At 40.0% G+C, this 26,541-nt stretch overlaps 1 protein-coding gene across 1 annotated transcript; it reads right to left on the bottom strand.

Moving 5' to 3' along the window:
• Positions 1-231: 231 nt before the first annotated feature.
• LOC116324751 (EMILIN-3) lies at positions 232-16,875 on the bottom strand. The gene is made up of 6 exons (XM_031745467.2): positions 16,197-16,875; positions 5,131-5,253; positions 3,993-4,273; positions 3,455-3,801; positions 2,964-3,314; positions 232-1,855 (listed from the first exon to the last, which is right to left on the bottom strand). The coding sequence occupies exons 1-6, from the start codon at positions 16,379-16,381 to the stop codon at positions 710-712; spliced, it is 2,433 nt and encodes an 810-aa protein (XP_031601327.2). The 5' UTR covers positions 16,382-16,875; the 3' UTR covers positions 232-709.
• Positions 16,876-26,541: the final 9,666 nt, after the last annotated feature.

The following is a 26,541-nucleotide window of genomic DNA, read 5'->3' as shown; positions in this document are numbered from 1 at the left end:
CTTATGGTTTTAGACTGTTTCTCTACTGTCGACCACGCCGTGTTGTGTGTTCTCACTGCCCCCTAATGGTGAATTATGGAACTTCTCTGCAACTTTGAGCCAAGTGGCAGCAAATGAACACAACAGACAAAGCAGAGATATATTTGTATAAGGCATTTTTAAACGTGTAAAACAAACAAAGGTTTACAAAAATGCAAATAGCACCAAGTTGACATACAGTATTTTTTTTTTAAAAAACAACAAAAAAACAAGGCAAGTGTCCACACAGAGGTTGTTGAGTGTGCTTCTCAGCAAAAACCCATAGCAGCACTGTGTTTTGCTGTTTTTTTCTCTAATGCAAACAGTTTAATATCACAACAATCCAGTCACTTCATATAAGTTAAACAGGTAAAATGTCTAAACAAAACAATCATGATCCGAGAAATGCCCTCTAGAATAAAACCTTGAGAGAAAATATTGCCCAGCTATACAACCGTAGGCGTGTCTTTGTATTCTGTGTTGTCCTCTTCTCTTTCCAGATGATTCATCTAAACACCCAGGACATCTGGATGAACTGGGATGAGAAGCTCACAGGGAAATGACTTTCACTAGTTTGGTTAATTTGCGTCTGTGCAGAGTGGGTTTAAGAGACAGGGGACAGAAGCAAATGAAGGCTAATAAAAACCACACGTAAGTCTTAATTTTTATAAAAAACTCTCTAGCTGAAATGCTACTGGTCTCCTTTATGGTTGGCAGCATCCTTGGCCTTGCAGTCTTTGATGTCATCTTTCAGCTCAGCTAGCTGTTCTGCATGGATTGCCAAGGTACCGTTTACTTGGGACAGGTAGGAGTCAGAGTGTCTCTCAAGCTCCGCCCGGATCCGTTCCAGGTGATCCGCCAGCTCGCTCAGGTTGCTGCACTGGCCTTCTACCTGGGTCACCCTGCTATCGACATCCTTTACCTCTTTCTGCACTTCTATTGTTGTGCTGCGGCAGCCCCGTAGTTCCCCAGCCAGCTGTCTCTTCAATGACATTAGCTCCCCCTTCAGCTGGACCAGTCGCCTCTCCCCAGCTCCAAGGAGGGAGGCTTGGTGGCCCATGAGTTTGGTGATTCCTTGCACTTGGTTGACGAGTTGGTGCTCTCTTTGTTCCCATGTGGAATTAGCATGTCCCACTTCACTTGCAATAAAGCTAAGAGAGTCCTTTAGGCCCTTCAGAGTGCGGTTCACAGAGTTGATGTTGACCTTTAGCAGTGTGATTTCTCCTTGGATAGACCCTTCTGTTTCCTCCTGGGCAATCCGGAAGAGCAAGTTCTGAAGGGTGTTGTTTAAGCGATCCAGCTGGTTAGAGTGAGAGTCCAGACGGACTGTCATCTTCTTTTCCATCTCTTTGCACTCGTCCTCTACTTGAGTGCCGCTGATACCTCCCGCTGGTGGCGTCGAGGGTGGGCAAGAGGTGGTACAGAGGAGCTCCAGGTGTTTTAACTGTTTTTGAATTCCATCCAGATCTCCTTCAACTCTCCTCCTCACCGACTCAATCTCGGTCTCCAGCGCAGGGACCACCTGCCCCTCCAGAAGAGCCGGGGCTGTGGCGTTACTCAGCTCCTCCACAGCCACAGCCACTTTCTCCTCCAGGGTCTTCAGCTTGTCCTCAAACAGAGTCTTGAAACCATCCAGACCACCAGGAAACCCTTCTACCCCGTCAAAACTACCACTTGTGGCATTTATTCGGCCCTCTATGTCCACCAGTCGAGTCTCAATCAGGGTGTCTATGTGGATGGTTTGGTCATTAAATGCGGTCTGGAGCTGCCTTTGTGACTCCGTTAAACCTTTAACTGACTCCTCCAGCAGCGACACACGATGAGACAGACTGTTCACCTGCAACAATCAATAACTCATTAGTTGTTGTGTAACCCATGTCATGGCCCAACAAACTGCACTCATAAATTGTTACAATTTAGTGATGTGACCCTTTCTGGATTTCAGAGCTGGATTTGGAGCAGCCAAGGTATTTTTAGTACCTTTCAACAAAACTCCATAATAACATTTCAGCATAATGTGTTTCAAAGGTCTGAGAGGGAAACACTGGCTTTTTAGCACATATGAAGTCATCTCTATGGTGGGGCTTTGAACATAGAGTGGAGAAGCACTCTTTACACCACTCTGCATTTAATAATTACTTATTATTTATCTCCTTTTTTTAATCTTTTGTCCTGTCTTCATCCATGGCTGCCCCTCCCTGAGCCTGGTTCTGCCAAAGATTTCTTCCTGTTAAAAGGAAGTTTTTCCTTCCCACTGTCACCAAGTGCTTACTCATAGTGGATCAACTGATTGTTGGGGTTTTCTCTTTATAATTGTTGGGTCTTTACCTTACAGTATAAAGCATCTTCAGGCAACTGTTGTTTAAGTACGGGAGTGTTTGCTTTCCTGTGCACCGCAGCTTCAAATTAATATAACTACGGAAGAGGATTAGGGCCACTGGAAAAGAAAGGGGCACGTCTTTTTTTCCCTTCTTTTCCAGAATTCTGAGAAAAAATTCACAACCTTTTTTCTTTAATCTCAAAATTCTGAGAAAAAAGTCAGAAAGTTAGAATTCTGGCTTTAATCTCAGAATTCTGACTTTTTTCTCAGAATTATTTTTTCTCAGAATTCTGACTTTTTATCAGAATTCTGACTTTTTTTTTAATCAGAATTCTGGAAAAGAAGAAAAAAAGATGTCCCCACTTTTTTTTCGGTGGCCCTAATCCTCTTCCGTAATATAGCAGACGGGTGTTTTGGGAAATTTTTATTTGAGTGTCAAAATTTGAAGGTTTCAGCAACTGTCAGGAGATAAAGCTTAGCCTAAAGATTTGGAAAACAAAAACTTTTCAATTTCATTTGTATGGATAAAGAACCAGAATTATTCAGGATTTCCATTAATAAGCAGATTACTGATTACAGCTTATTGCTGTTATATTGTTATATTACAACCCCACCTATGTCATACCTGTCCGCAGCAGCTCTCAGTGAGCGTTAGACCCTGAATCTGAGCTTGCAAAGATCCCAACTCCTCCCTGAGTCCAGTTTCTCTGCCATCCAGAGATTGCTGCATCTGTTGCTGGCCATCCATGTGCTCCCTGTGGCACTCCCTCTGCACCTCCCCGATCTTCTGATCACAGTGCTTCTCAAGGTTCGTCAGACGGCGCTCAAAGCCATCCAGGATCTCAGCCCTTATACCTGCCAGCTTGATATCTAAGAGTTCATCCAGAAGAGAACTGGTGTCAGGGCCAGGGATGGGCCTGCCTATAGCTCCTTCCAACAGCTTCTTCAGCTGGCCATCATGACCCAAGACCATCCCCTAAAGATGAACAGAAGTCAGATCAGAAACAAAACTTAATATTTATTGAAGGAATAAAAAAAGAAATGAGGCCTTATTTGTTTCAACTATGCAAAAAAAATGTATCAAATGATCTATCAGCAGGCATTATGGCGCAGTACCTGAATCTCCTCTAGAATATGAGTCTTGGCCCGCAGCTCATCCCTAACTTCTGTCACTCTCCCTGCTAAATCACCAAATCCAGTAAAGCTTCCTGCCCCATCCAACCCATCATGAGTCCCATCTGGGATCAGCCCAAATCCCACAGGAGAGTCAGGCACACGCGGTTTGTTGGGCAGCAAGGACACCAGAATTTTATTGGTGTCTTCCCGGAGTGATGTGCGTAGTCGGTCCTCAAGGCCAGTCACCACCCCATTAAGAGTGTCTAGACCCTGGGTAAGGCGACGCAGGTCCTCTTCGATGCGGTCCAAGCGCTCACCAGTTACACCTGAAATGCCATATTTGTTGCCTGTATTTTGAAGGCAAATCACAGAAAAGGGAATGTTTTAGAGACATTCGTAAATATGTCAAATATGAGGGGAATAAGTGGTTTCAATTACAGAATAATGCACAAACATCCAAAAACATTGCAGAGTTAATGACAGTCGTTAACTTAATACTCCAAGATTTTACAATAAACCAGTTGGAGCCTCTTCTCACCATTTGTCTTTCCTGTGGGTATACCCGGGAAAGGTTTGCCTGGCTCCAGCTGGCCTCCTCCAGGCTTATGCTCAATAGGAGGTCTAGGGCCATGGGGGAAGCCCTTCACACTTGGGCGATGGGGAATAGCTGCACCCTTGAAAGGTGGCATTGCGATATCTGGTTGCGACGTGGGTCCATCGTAACAGTTTTCTCCAGAATAGCCGGGACAACATTTCCACTCGAGCTCGGTCACTGTTTTAAAACCAACCTTGTATTTTGGCTTGTAGAATGTCCTATACCTGAAGGAAATATGATATAAATGTTCTTACAATAAGTGATTAAGCAAATGTTACAAGTGAAATATATCAGGTTTTACTGTTAGAAGTACTTTTGTTTTCACCAATCATGAGCACAAATACATGATGGAAAGATGGCGCTGAGCAGAGATAACAGGATTTGGTTGTTCACTATGAGATTAAACAGGGATTAGAGGAAGATTAAGAGATTAAGATAATCGTGGTGTAAATGATGGCATCAGGGGATTGGACCTGGGTTAGCACCCAACTACATTGTTATTTAGTTTAAGCTGAATTTTCTATCCAGTGTGAATCAAAGTCTCTCTTTATACACACACACACACACGGAAAATCCCATCTTGTTCCCATTGTGTGAAGTCTTTTGAATGCTATATGAAGAGAAACTGACTAGACAACGCTTTGAGAGCAGATAGCAGAAAGGTACATCTGCCTAAGAACAAGTTAAAGCCAAGTTAAAATGTTTTTTTTCTTACTTTCTCATGTTTTCAACAAATAATAAGAAAACAGAACAACAGCTTTCCAGAATTCTTAATAAATAAAAAACAGATCTTAATCATTTTCATGCACAGAGACAGAATTGGTAACACAGATGTCCCTGCATTTTATTTTATTTAGCAAAATAAATAAGTTATCAGCAGTATCACAGATGTGCATTAATAAGGGTATATATAAGTGAACACTAGAGGGCAGTATTGATGTGGAGTATGTTCTACATTGTGCTGCAGTTTGCCAAATATAAAGAAAGAACAACACATTTAAACATCACTACCAAACTCCTAAGACGCAGACTGAAGTGTAAAACATCTGCAGCATTGTATTACTTCGTTTGATTGACTCACATCACAACAGGACATTTCTGACCCCAGATACACTTGGTGGTATACTCAGCCTTCACGTAGGTTGCCACTCCATCCTGCATGATGCATGTGATGTTTCTCTGAACCACATAGGCGCAGTAGTTTCTGGGGGGAGAGCAGAGGGATGTTACAACAATAAGACAATAAGATGTCAACAGCCCCTGTCTTGCTCTGTGTCCGTCAAACTGACGTATGTTAAAGTAAAACCTATTTAGATTTTGTTGAACAGCAACCACTGCAGAGACAAGTACTATAACTGACCGTGAATTTACAAATGTGGTTCAGAAGCAGCACTATTAATTCAACAGGGCAATATACAGTAGACTTAAACGGCTAAAACATTAGCCACTTTAAAATACAGAACATGCCAGAAAAAGTAAAGCTGTAACTGCAAACTCTCAGTGTATTGAAGTTAAGAAGACTCTGTTTTATTGTGCATAATTAAAACTGTTGGAGTGTAACAGGCAAAATGTAACAGAAAGCTATTTCTTCCATCAAAAGTGTTGAAAGTGATGAAAATGCTTCATAAAACCTTCTGTAAGATATTATTGACCCTGTGTTTTAATCTTTGCTTTGTTGTGTTTAATCTTTTACAGCTCATTCTTCTTTTGGATTATGAATAAGCCCGTGTTGTTATGTTTTTCTCTTTTTATTGGCACTCTAATAAAAAAATTAAGTTTGCTTTTGATCTAGCTGATAGATGTTAATAAAAGATCTTATAAATCAAAGAGAGCTTTTCATTGAGGAGCTACAGCTGCAGATGGACTGAGTAAGGATTCCTTTGCTCTTTTTTAAATTGTATTTTTTTTTTTTTTTTAAATTTTGACATTTTAAATGGATTGTTTAATTACTAGTATTCCCAATTACTTTCAGATGCAGCATACTACAAATACCCAGGCGGTGAGTTGTGTTTCAGTTGTGTGTGGAATCACAGATTGTATATAAATGTATATATGAGGTGGCCACTTTGGCAACACCCCTTGGTTAGTGAAGTCCTGCTGCAAAGGCTTAAAGTGAGCTTGGTTGTTGTTGCCAAGTTCTTGTATTGGAACAGGATGATAAGAGTGAGGAGCAGCTCTGACTGAAAAGCTGAGGGATGCTGCACACTCATCAATCAGTGAAGTGCAATTGCAAAATGGACTTCAGTTTACAAAAACGGCATCTTTTATATTCATTAAGACGAAAATAGCAAGTGAGGCCTTAAACTCATCCAGAAAGGGTTTACTGATGTGGATAAGGAAGTTGAAGAGTCACTTTCCAATGGACTTCCACACAAGTGGAAGTCTTATTGAAACTACAGGAATTGCCCACTGGTGGAAGCAAGTGCTCAAACATTTCAACACAAGCTCCTTTATTCAAAAACTATTTTAAATACATGCGGTGTTGGTGTCAGCCTAATGTAACCATGAGGTAAAATGTTAGTTACATTACCCTAGCTTAAGCTTTATATAACACTGGAAATATTTTAGCCCATAGCTGTTTTTTTGTCTGCAGTGCAAATTCTCTCGAAAAAAATTGTAACGTGTATTTCTGGCAAACGCTTTCACAGCTGTAGTGGCAAATTCCACATGTTGTATTTGCTGTGCCATGTGTAATTTTTTCCTGTGCTTGTGAGTGTCCTTCTTTAGCGTGTAAAGATACGTGAACATTTGTACATATATACTGCCCCTCTCAGTGCTGGAAGAATTGCAGTCTCAGTACATACACTGCTTACAGTATCTATGGTACTAAAAGACCAAGTACCTTTGGAGTCCCAAGCTACTGTAAGTATAGTTTCTGGTGACATCCCTCACCCTCATTGGTCAATAATTTGGGAATGTAGTGGACGAGGAGAGACCACCCATGAATTTTTACCCAGCAGGAGGAAGATACGCAGTCAGCATCAAAGACTGTACCAGAGCTAGGTAGTTCGCTAAGAATGGCAGATTTTGTGAATGTAATGTGTCGTGGTGTTGTTTGATGTTTAGTTTGTGTTTTTCACATCCGTTACAAGTTGCAAATATATGCAAATGCACCGTGTCATGTTCAATTTCAGACAATGCCAGTCCAGTCCTGCCAGAAAACCATGCAAATAAGTATATTGTACAGCCTACATAGTGTACTTTATGTAAGTATACTAAGAAAACTGAAAGTCCTTTTAGCTTGTTTTGCTTCTTTTAGTTACTTAGGGTAGTTGAGCACCAAAAACATTCATGGAGACTGTTTTCAATCCTGGAAGAGCTCAGATGTGCACTAACTTGTTGTTGCATCACACTGAACTTTCCCTGTCCCACTCGCTCTCACTCTTCATAGCCAGTGCAGCTATAGCAACTGCTAAATGTTCCCCTGGCCTCTGTGCAACACAGGAAATGATGATCTGCTCTCTTTAGGCTCACATGTGAAGCATTTCTTACATTCAGAGGGGAGCATTTAGCAACACATGCGGCACTTAGCATTGCTCCACAGCTGTTTCAGGACTAATAGAAGTGTTCGGAGCAGCAGGGAGGGACACGGGGGTCTACATGCCAAGTTAACAGGTTCAGAGGGCTAACAGAGAGGGGAGCCTGTTAGAATGTGTGAGAAACCACTGCGCCGCTGTGTCCTTCTGCAAATGTGTTGACAGTGTTTTCAGCGTGTGTGTGTGTATGTGTGTGTCACCACTCTCCCTGTGTTGACATATGTTAATAGCAGTAGAAGGTAAAGGGCAAAAGTTAGAATGACAGAGCTCCTTTCATACCAGCCTGACAACCTGCTGCAGGTCATGGGTTGTTAAGGAAGTGGCAGTTACGACCTTAACTGATGTGGTATGATGGGAGTTCTTTAAGTACTTATAACTCACGCATGCAGTTTACTACTTGGTGCAAATGATTTTCTTAGCATAACAAAAAAGGGGAACTGACTGGAATAATGTATTAGGTCATTGAAATAAGAAATGCAAGCTTAATTTGACAACACAAATGATGCTGCATCATCTTTTCTGGCAAGTTTTTTTTTTTCAAAAGCTGGACTCCTGTAACATTTCTGTTGTTCTTAATAATTTGCTTTTGTGCTGTTTTTCTTCTCCCTCCCCACCTGCAGGCTCTTTTCTTTACCAGGCCAGAGGGACTTTTAAACTGATCACTCCCTGTGCTGTCATCTGCTGTTCGCAGTGAGATTTATTGCAGAGAATACACAGAGTTTTTGGCACCAAAGTAAATGACTTTAAAAAAAAAGAGGGAGAGGGAGAGAGAGAGGGAGAGAGAGAGAGAAGTAAGCAGTTACAAATGTGTTTGTCAAAGTCACATGAAGATTTTGATAGAGATTCCTGCAGTATAGAAAAGGTATAGATACTGTCAACCTGAATATCTCAGCACTATAGTAAATGGCTTCAGTATATTATGTGATATAAATCCAATTTAATGCCTTTAGTTTTCTCATCTTATGTGTTCAAAGAGCTTCAAGACTTGTCTCAGTGTAGCTCTTAAAAGCTGATAGTTGCTGATAGATAGATGTCAAACTCATTTTACATTGTGGACCACATACAGCCCATTTTGATCTATAGTCGTCCCGACCAGTGAAACTTCATGATAAATATGTAAAATTGCAGAAAAGGTTATTTTACTATCCTGTAATTATAATATATTTTTGTTAATTTACTGTGGACTCACTAATAGTGGGGACAAAGGAACTTTCCTGTCATTAAAATTGTTTATCTGTTAATTACTTTGGAGTAGAATGAATGGGTTGGTTAGTCTTTATCAGTAGGAAAAACTGTAAAACTTATGAACATACAGTTAAAAGTTTAAAATCTATGCAGTCTTTCACATTATCTCAAGCTGTCCAGTGGGCTGAATTTCACTCTTCGCTGGGCCTGGTTTGGTCCCCAGGCCTTCTGTTTAAAACCCCTGATATAAAGAATAGTAAGTGTGTGACCATTTTCACAGCTGTGAGATGTAACCCACAGACTTCACACAATGGCGAAAAGTGCAGCAATCCAGATGTACATGAGGGGGGAAAAATGGTTCCCTGTCCACAGTTTTCTGTTTCTGCTTCACATTTTTTTTGTCATTTTTCTGTCAGTGTCATTTCAGTCTATGAGTGATATTTAATCCTCACTGTCTTGCATACAAGGGGGGTTTCTGGCTTTGTGAAACTCAGAGTTGAGTGCTGATATAAATCCCGTCCCTTTGCGCTGCGCTGTCGGTCAGGTCAGCAGCAGGTCGCCTTTGCTGTGTGAAAACCTGTTTTTACAAGACGAATGTTAAATTTCAGCTTGAAAGCCTGAAAGCAATAAAATAGTCAGCTGTAGAGACAATGACACATACTCACGTGTGCAGATTTTATAGACACATAATCAAGCAATAAAGACCTTGGGTTATATCTCACATCCACAGAGACCACTCAACTCTGCAAAAAGAAGACTACACAAACTTTATTCCAAAAATATGAACTCTCAATGTGGAAGTGGTCATATATGAGCAGGAGCGCTGCCTTTAGTATTTGTTATTACTCCAGCCACTTCCAGCAGCTGCAGAGTAGGTGAGAACTTTGTTTGGGCTGCTTTTGTGTGTGGGAGGATGTCCAGCTGTGAGAAGGCTGTTAATCTGGACACTTTGGGGGAAAAAAATGAGAAGTCCTGATGTGTATGATATGAGATCAGAGAGCTATAGACAGAACAGTGAAAAGGTGAGAGAGGAGTGATAGCCTATTCTGAGCTTTTTCCATACCTCATCTGTCAGCCAGTGTGGTACAAGGTCACTGCTGTTAAAAAGTATAAATACTTTCTGGTGTGTTTGTTTTAGAGCTTGTGGGGGACAGATGAGAAGGGTCGGCTGCCCATAAAGTACCACACAGTACAAGTCACCTAGGTCAAGTCGAGTTTATTTAAAGCTTATAGTTAAAAGCAAATAGCACTTCCAAACATACAACACACCTGATCATAATATAGAATAGAGGTGAAACTGCAGTAGACACCATGGTGGCTCTAACACTGTAAAGCCTGAAACATTAAATAATTGCCAGAAAATTAATATATATATTTTTAAAACGTGAGTTTATTGAAAGTTATGACAAATTGAAAAAAAAGTCATTAATAATAAATTTGTTTTTAATTTGTATAATTTTGCTACATCCAGTATTTTTGTGCAATTTATTGCTCAAACATTTGTTGTGAAAAAAATCACACAGATGAAGTAGAGGTCTCAAAAACTCAGGTTACAGGGTTAATAAATGTATACTAGTAAATAACCTATTGGCCAGTACTATTTATTGCAGTGATGAGTTGGTGAGGCTGACACATTGGCACAGGGAAGTCATGCCTCTAAATGCACGATCTCTGAAAAGACAAGAGGTCTACTGTATGTAAGAAACGATTGACTACACACACAGTTTCCTATTTTATTTTGTAAATGTGAAAATTCTGCACCTTCTCCCATCAATTTACACTGAATTACTCTTAAAAACTCTGGAAAAAGGAAGATTCCCAGACATGATGAGACAAAAACTGAAATATTTAGCCAGAACTTAGAGCCTGGTGAACTCCAGACCCTGCCCATTATTAAGCATGCCACAGTGAAGCATGGTAGTGGTATCATCATGCTCTGAGGCTGTTTCGCAGCAGGAGTGATATGGTGACTGGCTCAAGTTGAGGCAATGTCTCTGAAGATAGTGCACACAACCCGAGACTGAGACATGTGTTCAACATGACAATGAAAGAAAGCTTAACAGCACAACAATGCTGGGTGGTTTCTGGATGTCTATGATTGTCCTTAAATTCCTCAAAAAAAAAATATCAAACCCTCAACAGCATTTCTGGAGAAACATGCAGCTAGCTTGTTTGCATGTGTTTGAAACAATTTCATAGGAAAAGGGGAAGAACCTGCCCAATTCCAGATGTGCAAAGCCCGTAGAGACTTGTGCAAGAAGGCCTGAGCTCAGGGCTCCCAAAGGAGATATACTAAGTTTCAGTTTCAGTTTTTGAAAATTCTCAGGGTATGTTTTTACTTTGTTGGTAAGGCGGAATAAATGGATATCAATGACACAGTAATCACTTTTTGGATGAATGAAAATGTTGATCTTCCAAATAATCTCTTTATTTTGGTAATAGTCATTTAACTTCACTTACTTAGTGCTAAATATTTTTTTTGTGTGTTATATGAAACTAACCATTGATGTTTTTCAAAAGAAAACAAAAAGAAGGCAGGGAAACACCCAAAACTGATCGTCTCCACTTGATCCACACATTCACTGAACCACCCAATCCCCACTGAATACACAAACTGAATTTGTTTATTAAACTATGTTATGTGTCTCCAGACCTAATCTGACCTTGAAGTCTTCCTTTTCAATCAGTATGAAAATCTCCATTCACCACGACAGGAAAACTGCACTTTCATTTGTTTTTCTTGTCTCTCTCCCTCTTCCTTACTCCGAGTATTGTCTGTTTTCATGTCACTGGAGTATGGCATTTGTGACTGCTGGTCTGGTCCCACTGTAAATGTTTGAAGTATAACGTTTCAGCCTTAAAATCCTTTCATAGCCTCCCAAGAGAAAAGCGGAATTCCCATCTCAAATTCACATGTGGAATGTGTTTGGAAAGTATTGTTGTGGCTACACCTCCACAGTTTGATGGGCCTGAACAAATCACCTCTCATTCACCCTTTCCTATAAATTTTCCTATAACTTCAGGTTATGTTTAATTAGTCATATCAGTGTTTCTCTTGCTGTGTTGTACGTTTCCCCTCTCCCTCATTCTATATATCACAAAGCTCCTCTGCCTTGCCTCATCATGTCAGGCTCTTTACTTTTCCCTATACTGCCTCAGTTGTTTTGACATGTGGCACTAAAGGGCTTACCTCCCTCATTACTAACCACACTCTCACCTGTAGGAACTCCTGACTGCTTGACCCGAGTCCATTGCTTTTGGGTCCGACAGATTTATGAAGAGTGGAATGGATAAAGAAAAAAAAATATGATCTTTAATAGGACCATTGGTCTAACTCCAAGGCCCATCTCTTTTGATATATGCTTTTAATGAAGCCTATTTCCAGCCAACTGGCAGGTCTTGAAATTCCCATGGTCCAGGGATTATTAAAACTGTGCTTATGCCTAATGATTAGAGGTAAAGGCATGCTACTCCCAGCTTTAAGACCAAAGGGATCACTTTGTCATTCGCAGACAGGGTCAGCTCCAAGCCAGCTCTAGTCATCATAGCTTAAACTCAAGTGACTACACGTGCTTACATTTTGGAAATTAAGCTGTTAAAAGCAACAACGTAAGCTTGTGTACATGTAGATGTACTGAAAAAATAACTTTATTATCCTCAGGCATTTTCCAAAGTACATAATCTACTTTGAATAAGCTCTCTGTGCTTCTGAAAAGAACATTTTCAAACAGAATTATTAGATTTACAAAGCAAAGGGGGGTATTGTGTATGCAATAAGAGTGAAATAGTGTCAGTGTGATACTTTATTTAGCTGTACACATAGGCCTGATACACTGAAGAGACCAGAATATCAGTCATATGTAACCTGCAACACAAATCTCTTCACAGGCAAATAAAAATAGAAATATTCTCTTTTTATTCAGAGGCTTTTATGAGAAGATCTTTTGATCTGTGTATTAACCAAGTATGAAGGTAAGAGTCACAGGTTATCAGCCAGACTTAGCATAAAGACAAGAGACACAGCAAGTGTAACTCTCTCCAAAGAGAACTCCTATAGCTGGACTTATTCCATTTATTAATTCACCTTCTGCCCTATTTTTCCTGCAAATTTCTATTACATGTAAATTATAAAATGCAAAAAACAAAACAAAAAACAGACTGCATTCTTACCAAAATGATAATCTTTTCATAAACCAGGACGTTTTTATGCCTAAATCTGCTGACTAAAAACAAAAGTGAACAATAACTTTACTTTTTGTTGTAAATAACTTTAGTCTTTGTACATAAGATAAGATGTAAGATAAGTCTTTATTAGTCTTGGAAAAGTTTTGTCACAGCACACCTGTACATGCCAGCTGTGGCTCATTGGAAGACTTTTGCATAAAAATAACAAAGCACTGAAATGTAGATGCTTTACTTTAACGATGTAAGTTCTCAGTTACACTTTGCTTGGGATAATTATTTGGAAATTCGCACCAGAATCAACACCCTATCCAATTAACTATAAACTGAATCATAATCCAACCTCGTTTCATACCTTTAATATTTTATTACAGCAGCTTTTAAAAAGCAACTAATCTTTTTCTCTGTTCTTACATAAACCTGAGTACTTTTGCAGATGGATTTTAAAAGAAAAGTGTCAGGTAGCTTGGGAGTTTGCTGCACGGTCTTTTTGACCCTTAGCAGGAGACTGGCTCCATTCTTGCTCTCCACTGGACATTCAACATAAACGTACAACAGCAACCTCTAACCTTTAGCCTCTGCTAACTTATTGACCTTTCCCCCTTGATCTCTGTCCCATACATCAAAGAAAAAGCCCTCAGATATGTCTCTAATCTGATTGGTAAAGACATGTGCCATCTCCCAGGGTGCTATTTGATTTATCCAATACCCATTTCCCAGTGATGACTATGTATGACTCTTGGCACCTGTTCAGTGGTTATATGTTGCTGTGTAACTGAAAAGCGATGTGTGAAAAATAGTCATTGTTTTGCTAATCCTAATCTTAAAGAACTTCCAAAATACTCAAAAAGCGATTTCTTTCAATTATTTTTGCCTCTTTCCCAGACCTTTCGTCAAAAACATAAATCATGAAATCTGAACTTCCTGAGCCACAGTTTAACCTTTGGAAGAAAATTAGCTTCTTTGCAATAGAGCTGTGACAGGTACAGTACTGTAACTGTCTAAGATGTCACAGTCACGCACTGGGGGGCCATATATTTTTCTTACAGAAGCAAGTGGTTGCACTGAATGAAGGAATGACTGTGAAATCAAATCACTTGCTTTGCTGCCAAAATACAGACAATAATTCAACATGAAGACAAAAAGTCTGGGGTGTTCCAACAGCTGAGAATTTTCTAAGTCTCGTACTAAAAATCCAGTGAGGTTTTGTCCATGTGAGTGTAGTCAAGTTAGAAAGAGGAGTTAGACTTTACATGCTGTAAAAGCGCTCCAGTGAAGTCCTTTAGTCACACTTAAATAGGCATTCATACACACAATCACACACAATCACGCACACATCATAACGTGTTATTTTAAAGTGTCTATTTCCATTGACCAGTCAGGCTGACAACAACTGAGCTCATATGTCTGTAGTGGTGGTCTGACAGCAACACATCCCCAGAGGCTACTGTGTCCAAGATGTGCCTGCAGCTCTTATATAAAACTATAGTTTTATATAAAACTACCAGTTACCAGCAACAAGCAGTTCCTGACTGTATTTCGTTATTGATCAATTTGTTTTGACTGAAAAGTCTATTATGTCTGGCTAATCAACTAATCTTGTTGTGTAAGCCTGGAAATCTGGCACGATGGCCTGTATAAAAATAAATAAACCTCTTTGGCAACGCTGTCAAAAAGTAAAGGAAAGTATAAAGGCCACTGTTATACATAGCAACCATGCTGTGGATAAGAACTCTTATAGCCTGAATAAAAAAATTAAAGTGCATACATTAAATTATTATAAAAACAGCATTGGCTTACTATTTAGTAAGCCAATTCAGGTTTGGCAGTTTAAGCTTCAGCTCCCTGTGACTCCAAAAATATCATATTTATAGATGTTGTGTTGCCAATTCTCTGAAATTGCCAGCTGTTCAGAGTTTTAGGGCACGTGAATGTCGGTGAGTAAATACCTCCAAAAACACAAGATGAATGTCCATTAGAAACAATTTATACAGATGAAGTCCAGTTCTTACAATATAAAACTGTACAAAATATATGGGGTGCAAGGGTCTGATTGTATAGATGTATTTCTGCAAGAGTCGTGTTAAGTAAGAAAAAAGTAGCATGTACTTTAGTTAGTCAATTAGGTCAGTTTTTTAAGTGGTAATTTTATAATTGCTGGGGCAAATTCAATATTCAGATAAATTGAATAGTGAGCCAAATGTAAGGGGATGAAAGGAATACATTCAGTTTTATAGTTAAGTGAGAGGGTTAAAGGTGTAGGCTGAATATGGACACTGCAATCAGGTTGAGGGATGCTGAACAGTTTGTTGGGTGGAGGTGAGCGTACATGGCAGACTAAGTGGGGCTGGGCAATCAGCAGTCTTCTGTGGCGGTTTGAGTGAAGCAGCAGGTAGCTGGGGAGCTGTCCAAAAGCATAAATGCTCTTGTGGGAAGCCAAGCAAAAGAGAAGGGGAGGAGGAAGAGGGAGGAAAAACCAAAAGAGCCCTGCAGGCCAAACATCAGGCATCAGGCAAAATATATCCACAAGGTTATGTTTCATCTCAGAACTTCATGACTTTCAATAGTGTTCTTAACTTACTGTTACTCTTCTCTGTGTATGTGTGTTGATCAGCTTTTTCATCTCTTGAAGAATTTCTCATGACAGTGATTCAATAGTGTTTCTGGAAAAGGTAAATATTTTTCTACTTAACTCAGGATAAGTTCATTTGAAATCAGTTTCTAGTGACTGGAGGCCAGTTGTGCCACTCCCTCCTGGCAGTGTGTGCCCAGCTGTACCATAAGTCTTGCCTCTAATTGAGCCCCCCGCCCCCCACCCCTTTACCACACACACATACAGTGACTGTGAGGAATCAATACCCTTGTCATCAACTCTGCACCCCCTCGCTGCACCATAATGACAGTCATGATGGCTTTGTTTTCACTGTTGCTTCGTTGTTGCACTATAGTGTTTATCCCCAGCCACAGATGGTTTTAGGTGTGAACCACAGAAAAGAGGCTGATTTTGAGTAAGACAGAAACAGAGCGTCAATTCAGGGATCTGTTACCAAGCTGATTCCATAACTAAAAACATATTTCTGCAACTCACTGGTGACATGGGTTTCTCGAGGGAAATACAGTATTAGGTGGGTCCTGCTTGAACTCCAGCTACTTGGAATGATTTCAGAATTCAATACCCTGCACCTTGGAAACACAAATAAAACATGCATTTGTTCCTGTTATGTGTCCAAGGTGGAGAACTTACTTGTGACGGGTCATGGGCTTGTTTGGTGAGTGGTGAGGGTTGAGTCCAGCCTTGTAGAGGTTGTATCTGTTTCCATAGAAAGGGTTGACATGGCCTCCATAGAAAGTCCCTTTACTGTGGACAACAGAGAGGAACACTCCTAGGAGAAAGACCTGTGCTATTAGCTGGCACAACTTGGTCCCCATTTTGTTTTTCTAGGTCTTTTCCAAGGCTATTCCAGAGTCTCAAAAATTCAACTGTCAGGTGAGGAGAGGGGTTCAGAAGTGGTAGTCTCAAGTTCCTCTGGGTGTTGTGTTGCTCCTTGGCACATGGAAAGTCTTGTTTTCTTTAGTGGGCCCTGGAGGAGGCATGCAGTCCAAACAGCTCTAGCATCAGCAGCATCTTGTCCTGTACACCTTCACGTTGCTCACTCACAAAAATCTGAGCATGCAAAACGGAGCAGGGGGAAAACTGATGAGACTGAAGAGGGAGGGGGAAGGGAGAGGGGAAGGAAAACAACACAAAGGTGTGCTGGAGGAGGGGAAAGAAGAAAGATGAGAGCAAGAGAGAGGACAGAAAAGAGGGAAAAGAGTGTCAGTCTGTCTGTTGGAAAGTTTCAGCTCCATATACACAAATGCAGTGTAGGAAACCTGCTGCCGAGGCTCGACCTTCTAAGTAATCTGCTCTCTGCACGAGTGAGGGTGTGTGTGCAAGAAGCAATGTGCTGCTCTTGCTGCCTGTGAAGGGGCAGGCAGATAGACAGCCTATATTTGCATATCCCACCCCAACTCCAGCCCGGTGGCTCGCACAAAGAGGGGGACTGACTGATATCACTTGATGTGTCGCTCTTCTTTCTCTCTCTATTGCACCATCACAAAAATACAAAGTTATACATGAAGATATTTCACTTCAAAGCAGACTCAGATAAACAACAAAAAAAGCTGCTGTCTTATTCTGTTTGAACTTTTTTCACCCCGCACCCCCCATCACGCATTTTTAATTGTTGTCTATTCAGTCCCTGAAAGATTTTATTTCTTTACCCTGTTCTTTTCTTTCTCCATCTGCTCTGGGAGCGGCTGTACATCAAAGCATAGCCCCAGTATGCAGTGCCATGTGCGTGGCTATGGCTGCAGCCAGCTAAGACGCTGTAGATCTGGACACAATGGACCTCCTCCTTGCTTCACTGCGGTCAGTCATTAAATATCCCAGCCACAGCTTCAGTTGAGATTCACGTCCCAGCCCCCCACTTATGTCTTACTGCACATAAATGCCTCCTGCGTCTCTAAAGAGTATTTCCTGGGATTTAGTCGAATCAGTTCAGTTTCTATGATAAGTGAGAGCGATTGTCTGCATTCATTTTTTCGTGAGTTGTAAAGATTTACATTACATAAACCTTTAGTAAAAGGAGACTAGCTTGTGCTAAACTTAATTCAATAAAAAATAAGCACTTTTGAGCTTTTTGATGGCAGCAGCATGTATTCAAAAAAGGCTGGAAAATTGGTACTAAAAAGAAACACCTGGAGGAACATTTTGCAACATTTTTTACAACTAATTAGGTAAACTAACAGCAGGTAAGCAACATTACTGTCCCTATAGAATTGGTGGCTTACACATATGGAAAGGCACCATCAATGCTGAAAGGTGTATACAAGTTTAGGACCAACACATGCTCCCTTGCAGACATCTTTTTCATGGAATGCTTGAAAAAGACACAACACAATGCTAAATCACATACTGCATCTATTACTACAGCATGGCTTCTTAGAAGCAGAGTCCGGCTGTTGAATGATCTTCCTGCAGTCCAGATCTTTCACCAAATGAAAACATTTGTTACATCATGAAATGAAAAATATGAGAAGGAAGATCCAGCACTGTTGAGCAGCTAGAATCCTGGATCTGACAAGAATGGGACAATATTCCTAAAAGTCAAACAGCTGGTCTCCTCAATTCCCAGACTCTTAAAGGACATAACGATGCTACATAGTGGCAAACATGGCCTGTTACAACTTATTTGAGATGTGTTGCTGCCATGAAATTGAAAAAGAGCAAGTATTTTTCTAAAATGGTACAGTTTCTCAGTTTAAACATTTGACACATTCTCTATGTTCCGTTGTGAATAAAATATGGATTTATGAAATTTGCAAATCATTACATTCTGTTTTTATTTCCATTTTACACAGCATCCCAACTTTTTCGGAACTAGGTTTATAAATGAATTTTTTTCATGTTTCTCTCCGAGTAGTCCCAGACACATTGTAAGAAGACACTAAAACCAGAATGTTGTCATTTTTAGAGTTAGTATCCAGTTTATATAAATCCTGAAGGACCAAACATTACACAGCACTCAGCTGTTACAGAGACGGAATCCAAGATGGATCTAACTTAAGGAGAAGTTTGCCAGAAATAGGCAGTAATCCTGGGATATAACGGTGTCTTTATGTTCCAGAAGGGTCACAGAGGATTAGCATAATACACTAGAGAGATGCACAGAGCATTCTCAGTAGCTGGTAGAGGAACTTGGTGACTTTCATACCTTGCTTAATTGGTCACAGCTATTTTTGGCGGGGGTATAAACTCTGGCATGGACATGCTGCCAGTATATCTCTTGGCTCCATCCCAGTTTTCAGGTTTTCTTAATCCTCATGTTATTGATAAGAGCACATTTATATGCATGTGCAGCTCATTTTTAAAGTTTAGAAGCCAGACTTGGAGGAAGAAGCTGCTGTTTGAATTGACCTCTTTGTTTGGAGGGTTGGTTTGCAGTTCCCTTCTCACCTGTGTGTGGACTTTGCACCACTTAGGCTACTCTATTTAGTCTTCATTTACAAGTCAATAAGAAAGAAAAACACACAGCTTAGTGATATGTATAGAAATATTGACAAGAGGGAGAGCCCCTCAAACACTCAAGCAGGGGGTGGATCTATTGAGTAATGTAGGCTAAACAGATCCAAGTGGGTAAACAAAACCTTTGAAATGCATTTTGGAGTTTTGGTTCTTTATTTCTTTTGGTCTTATCCCATGGTGTGCCCTACATTTAGCTTATCCTGTTGCAGTTTTCTTTTGTTGGCCTATGCTGCACAGACTCACATGTCTATGGTTTGTGAAGATGAAGCATTTTGCTTCCTGCTGAAGATGAACCCCATTGCTCCATAAACTGTCACCGCACACTGGCAGGGAGACAGTAAGAAGGAAACTATTTTAAATCTTTGTCCATTCTGGCAGAAATCGCTGCAGTGAAATACAGTTTTTCACTGAAACGACTGGCACAATTTTAAACAGATGTGTCCCAGCATACTGTCCAGATGTCAGGGTAAAATGAGAAATATCTGGGATTCTGACTTATCCTAGTTTGATAGTTTATGATAATTTAGAACAAAAAATAATAATTCTGGTCGTTATTACTGTGGTGAACGAACACTCGGGCCAATAGATGTCAAAGCAAAAAAGCCAAAGAAAAAATAAAGAGTACTAATAATGACATAATTGCAGTGTACTGTGTAAGAGCCAAACATAAAATTTTCTGCTTGAATGATGCATTACTCAGCCAAAACAGTTTCTGTTCACTGTAAGTCTTGTGAGTCAGGATTTATTCAATTTGTTTCCTTCAATTTATTTATTTTTTTATGTATTTTTTTTCTAGCTAATAGCAGATATAGTATTTCTTTTGTGCTGCATTTGTGAGTGGTTTTAGATAAGTATTCTTATCTTACTCTGAATGACAGACTCCATACCCTGAGTGGAAATCTGAGAGGAAGTTCATACAGCTTTTCAAAAGTCCACGGCCTCCTGAGCATTTGGCTTATGCACTATAAGTCAGTGACATTTACACCGCACTATATTGTAGGTGCAGTTTCCTCGTTTTTATTTGGTTTCAACTCAGGATCTTTTTCCAAGTGACATACAGCCCGTTTTCAGTTTTTTCCCTTAGCGAACAAGCTGTGAAAGGAGCCTTCAGTTTGTAGCGTCTCTGTGCACCCTCCTGCAGAGGTGAGATACAAAATGAATCCACTGCAGTGAAATAGGACACCACTCTGTTAGTTTGATTTCCCTAACCCCTCCGTGAACCAACCCCATCATTTGCTATCAGTCTTCTCTAGGGTTTTTACAGACTTTTATTAGATATAGACACAGGGGCACAGGCACACTGAGGAAGAAGTACAGAAATGGGATGGATTCCAGGTCGGTGACATCAGCTACTTAGCAATGAGGATACTCGATCCCTTCTTACAGTAGTGACCTGGGATGCAACCCAGTCTTCAAAAAGTAACCAGAAGAACCAGGAAAATGGCTGTTATTTATGTCCCTATATTATGTCCCGAGCCTAGAGAGTTGCAAGATTGTACATGTATACTCAAAACCGCACCCAAGTGTCCAACAAATGCCATCAAATTCAGCAGTAAGGTCTCAACAAGCAGACCTAAGTGTATTTTGTGTAAAGTTACCCAAAACAAAACTTCTTGCTCATGAAATGTATTTATTGTTTGGACACTTGGTGTGTTGATTCCCTGTGGTGATATGACTCTCCATTGCTTGCACTGTAAAATGTGCTTTTTAACATGTGACACCAGCAATAAAATCAGGCCTCCATCTACAAGAGTTCATGATGGATGGTGATAAATGACCTGCTCTCAACACTCTACAGGCACTCGACTGGTGCTTTCTAGCTAAAGAAAAAGGAAATATTCTGTGTTGTCTTTGGTATGGTAAGATGGTGCGTACATAAAATGAACTGATTTCACTACCACAAAAAAGGGCCTTGAAGTACATTTTCCATTTTGCTCATAAGCCTCTTATTATCAGGGTGATTGGACATATTGTGAAGGACTCTTTTGGTGAGAGATTTCCATATTTTGCTAACACAGAAATAACCTTTGTTCATGCTCTTCTCATGGGTTTGAAGAAGGCTCCGCAAGAAAAAAGTGATGCCACAAAGATTGTACCAGTCTTAATTTAGCAAAGTGTAATCTAAATAGATATCCACATGAAAGGAACAATGACTTTGGTACTGAAAGCTTTCTGGATTCTGCTTGTAGTCCAAGTTCTATTGACCACTGATGAGAATATTTATGCACAAAATCTATTTTCCCTCAAATAAAAGCAGTGTTTTCACGGGAGTGAAAGTGCCTTTCTGTGATGGAAAAAAAAGCTTTTTTCCACAACAGAACCAGGAGAAACTCCTAAAGATGTTTGTATGGGACTGAAAAGGCATTCCAGAAAGTATACATAGATGATCACATTCCTCTTCCTCTCATCTGCAAAGTACCAGAACAGTTCTTTATGCTGTTGTCATTCCATGTGAGCAGTGCACCAGAGTTTACTTTCATTCCAGTTTTCCAGACAAGACAGAAAGGCGGTGAGTGGGTCACACAGAGACCCCTTGTGAGTTTGCAACAGAGTGGGACCTTTTGGCAGAGGAAGCATCTTTGCTTTGTGATGTGACAACTTATGCTGTAGGAACAGCAGTTCCAGTAAGACCAAATGACTGAGAAACTTCCCATGCTTTTATCAGGAGATGGGGAAAGTCCATTACTGTCTGTTAATATCTGTAGGCTTTTTCATCAAAGGCTCGGTTTCAGTTTGTAACACTGAAGGAGGAATATTTTTTTAATACACTACAAATAGAGACTGTTAATTTCCAGGTCTTGCATAACTTTTTACACTAACCACATTAAAAGAAACCCACAAATACTTCCACTTAGGGAAAACGCTTTAGTAATATAAAGGTCAACTTTAATTGTAGAAAGACTGAATGACAATTCCAGTATCTCTTATAAACACTGTTCATACTATAGACACAACCAGGCCAGCAGCCACGCTGATTTTATTGTCTGTGTTACATTTAAGTTTTGCAATCCTTTGTGTGCTGAAAGAATGACAGATATGATTTTTTTAATTACTTTGTGTGTTATTGGCACTATTTTTTCATACATCAACCATAAAATCCAATTATAGAATTAATCACTACATGTATTATAAATCTTTTCTTAAATGGCATAAAAATCATACAGCTCTTTAAAAGATAAGATAAGATAAGATAAGATGAAAATCCTTAAAAGTGTAATTACAGTAGCCACTGTGATGTAATGCCAGTTTTGCTAACAGTGCTTCAACCACTGTTTGTTTCCAAATGCTTCTCTTAGCTTGAAAACACTGGTGCTACTTATTTAGTATCTCCACAGCAGTCCCGATTATCTGCCCAGAGAACATCACAGAAACATTATTAACAGTTCATATCTTTTGCACATTATCCCCATATGCATCATTTTCACCAAATTGGTAAAAATGGAGGACATCCCCACAGCAAGTGCCATCAGCAGTGGATCGCCAGTTTAATTTTTTCTGGCTGGGCTTCTTGCATGTCACACTCACATACTCACCAATTCGTCTTTTTTCTGGGACTTTGAAGATAAGTCTTTTTCAGACATTTTAATTGTGTTTCAGCAGAGTTGCGTGCAAACAGCTAAATGTAATTTTTTTTCTTATGTACCCTTCTCTGCATTTTCACTGATATTTATAGTAGTAGTTATTTGGAATACTGGAAAATTCAAGAAGTCAAAAAAAAAGCTGATTGAGGTACCGATCGGTGCCCACAGACCATTTTTCATGCCCGGACTGCCACTGGTAGTAGCTGAGGTCATTTTTCTTTCAGATGTTGTTTGACAGATGCCTTGAGAGCCATTGTAACACCGCTGCTTATTTCTGAAGTTCTGACACATGAATGCTAATATTTGTGCTTACAGACTAAATTGATTGTGGGTAAGTGTACAGAAAATGATGCTTGGGGGGGTTGTATTTGGCTCCCTGCAGCTTTTCACTCCAGAATAAGCTAATGATGTATGTGAGCAACTGTAATTTCAGTTATTCACAGTGCAGTCATACACAAACATTTCCTGTAATCATTTTAAGAAGCATTTACCACAAATACACATATAGATTTCTTTCTTTTTCCGTCTACACACTCCACATGCAGCAGCCAAACATTAGAGAAGTTCAAACACATTGTGTTCATGTAACAGCCTTAACTTAAAAACATTCAGGTCTACACACTCTATAGATTAGACTCCTGTAGAAATAGTGATACAGAAAGCGTAACATCAGGGTGGATACTCAAAATATAAGCTGGTTATCCTTAAACAGACTCTGCATTCATGATACTAAGATAAGGGCAATTAAATAAATCTGCTCCACGTGAATTGCCTCAGTGAATTCTACTTCTTTCTATACACCAGTTTATTCATGTAATCCTTGCTCTCTTGGCATCCATTGAAAACACCTGACCACTTCAGTGAGTCTGTTCATTCTTGCCTAATAAAATTTTAAGAAAGTACAAATAAGAGAGGGCGCACCGATTTGGTAAGATGATCTAATAGATTGCTGCAAATACACTATGCTGCCTGTGCTATGAAAAAGGTTCAACAAATGGAAGCATCGCACTCTGTTCTTGCAGATAGGTTGATTAGATTTGGCTAATTTGTTAAAAAGGGATTTGGTTCATTCTGAACAGTTGTTCTTGCTATGAAATCTCAGTATTAGTATGCATGACTTGTTTCTCAGGTAGTCTTTCTGGGAAAACTGATTTCCAAATAAAGCTAATGATCAGTCCTCCACATTGACCTATAACTACCACGTATTGACATTTTAAGTCACTAGAAAAAGAAAAAAAACTACTCAAACTCCTGAGATCTAGAGCAGCAGTGGCTATATGAAGCCTATGGAATTTATGGATCAGTTATATGAAGCATGAGCTCATTCCAGCAAGCACAGCATCCCCGCTCTGCCAAATGTGGTTGGTGCAATGCAAAATTACATTGGATTTGTAATCAGTGAGGGTGCGCTCCATGCACAAACACACACACACACACATGTACACTGGGTTCATTCTCCCCACTGGGTACAAAAGTTTGCATCCACTCCACATCTGGTTTACATCATAGCCAGACCACCACCACCCAGCCTAGATCTATCATCAGTCCCTCTCTCTCCCTCTCTCTCTCTCTCTCACACACACACACACACACACACACACACACACACACACACACACACACACACACACACATTTGATTACATTTTGGTTTATTTATAGACTGCCGACTCTTCATAATTATTTTCTCAATAAAAGTAACATTTTAAAACTTTTCCTTATAGGATATCTGAAGAAGCTTTATTTCAATTTACCAAGTCTTGCTACTCAGAATCCTGCTCATTGTTTGAAATTTCATTCACAAAATCACTGGTCAGATCTTTCTTTCTCACACTCATCTTGTGGTTATTGTTGCTATGTAACATTAATAATAAAAACAAAAAGAAAAAAAAATCTTATTGGGGACAGATGATATTATACTACTGCCCACAGTGCTATGTAAACTGTGCCATCATCTCTTGCCGTTAAGGCCATCATTTATGAACTGCAACTGCTGGCACACACATACGTGCTTGCCTACACACCCATCCACCCACACACCCACACATACACTTTTAGGGTGTCTGCATGTGAGCATGTTCGCAAACACTTAGTCTTTTAATTGCTGGCTTTGTTTTTTATAGTAAATGCTGGTGGGGGTCGGTGGTCTGCACAAAATATGAGGTGCGTTGAGATGAACAGGCACTCACAAAGAGCCCCTTGTTTCCTCAGCAATGTGTTCTCAGTTGCAAAGCAATTAAAGACTAGTTTACTGGCGAGGACCGTGCTTTTCTCTGCATGTGACGCAATCATCTAGGTTTGCCCAGCTGAAGGCTGAGTGATGGGCATGCACACGCAGCAGGAAGCACAAAAAAACAGACACGTGTATGTGCGTACAAGGGGAGACACACACATGGACTTGTGCATGCCTGCGCGCATGCATATACACCTACACACACAGACGTCATTTAAGCTCAGCCAAAGCTGGCAGAAGGAAAACACTCCACTTTACTTCAGCACAAGGCATGCCCTGTATGAGGCTCTTATTTTACCAACCTCACAATAATGATAAATCTTGATGAGCCACAGAAAACTTCACATTAATGGCACAGATTGACTGAACAGAGATCCCCTTGTTAAACCTTTATTTATAATGTAAATTGTATATATACACACACATATATATATATATATGTGTGTATATATATGTGTTTTTATATATATATATATATTTGTTTTTCTTGCATTACATTTCAGTAAAATATCCATTAATCAGCCACAAGTGATCATTTTTATTCACTCGCCTTAGACAATAAAAATTTAAATAGTTCTCACCGTTACAACACAAGCAAATCACTGAGCGTGAGTATACGGTGCGGTTTAATATTATTGGACCTCAGTCGGACCAGTATCCACAGCTCACACCGGCACCATACAGGTTGTATGTTTTCACAGAGAGAGTCCCGCACTGTGCTGATGTGCTTATGATAGCACTGCAGGGTATGTGAAAGGACATAACTTTCTCCATGTGTGTAAGCAGTCGGCTTTACCATTTCTCACTCCCTCTGAAATCTCTCCAGAAGCAAAAAAGACACACATGATAAAGAAGGATTAGATGGACTTGAAACAGGCTTCGACAGTACTGGCCCACTCGGGGTCAGCTGATTAGGGATTTTTGCAGTGGCTTAAGGGGGCGAAAAGGTTGAAGTAACCCTGTCTATGTTTATTTTATGAGAAGTACCAGCTGTGGACTCTACTACCACCTGGGGTTGCACTATCACATTAAAAATCAAATAAATCAGTTCAATCCACAGGCTGTAGTTGTTTTCTACTGATAGCTTCCTCTGTGATGCTCTCCTTGTCTGATGTAGAGGTTGAATCTCACAATAGCTGCTTTGTGGTCTTGTATTTGTTCACTTTCCTGTGGCTTGTGGTAAAAACAGCAGAAATGAGCCAATCACTTACAAAGTTGTGTGGTATGTGTAAAGATATACAGTATGTGTTTGCATGCTCCCTCGTTTTGTGAGCTTCTGAGTGGGTTTTTCCCACAGACACATGACTCACATGAGGCTAACACTTAAAAGGGTCATAAACTTATAATACTAAAGCTTAAACGATTGCCTTTCCTTGCCCATATTGTTAAATATCACTGATCTGTCTGTAAAATCTTATCAGTCTCATTCTTCAATTCTCACCTGTTCTCCTGTCCTGACAGTATGCAGTTCACACCCGTCTCTAATCTTTCGCTCCATTCCTTCCTTCAGATGCCTCCTCGCTCCCCAACACTGCTCTTTCATCACTCCATCATAATGGAGGGATTTGATTCTTGAGACTGACCTCTGCAGTTCTCCAGCCGCAGTTTGGCGTGCTTTCTAAGCTTATCATGCAGTGCGTTAACTGTGATCAGGGCCGGTATCACCACCCTCTCGGACGTGGTCCAAAACCTCCCTGTACAATGAGAGC

Source organism: Oreochromis aureus, linkage group 20 (assembly GCF_013358895.1).
Source record: "Oreochromis aureus strain Israel breed Guangdong linkage group 20, ZZ_aureus, whole genome shotgun sequence".
In the NCBI taxonomy this organism is placed as follows: domain Eukaryota; kingdom Metazoa; phylum Chordata; class Actinopteri; order Cichliformes; family Cichlidae; genus Oreochromis; species Oreochromis aureus.
Note: the sequence above shows the minus strand (reverse complement) of the source record. Positions and strands in the feature narration are given on the sequence as shown.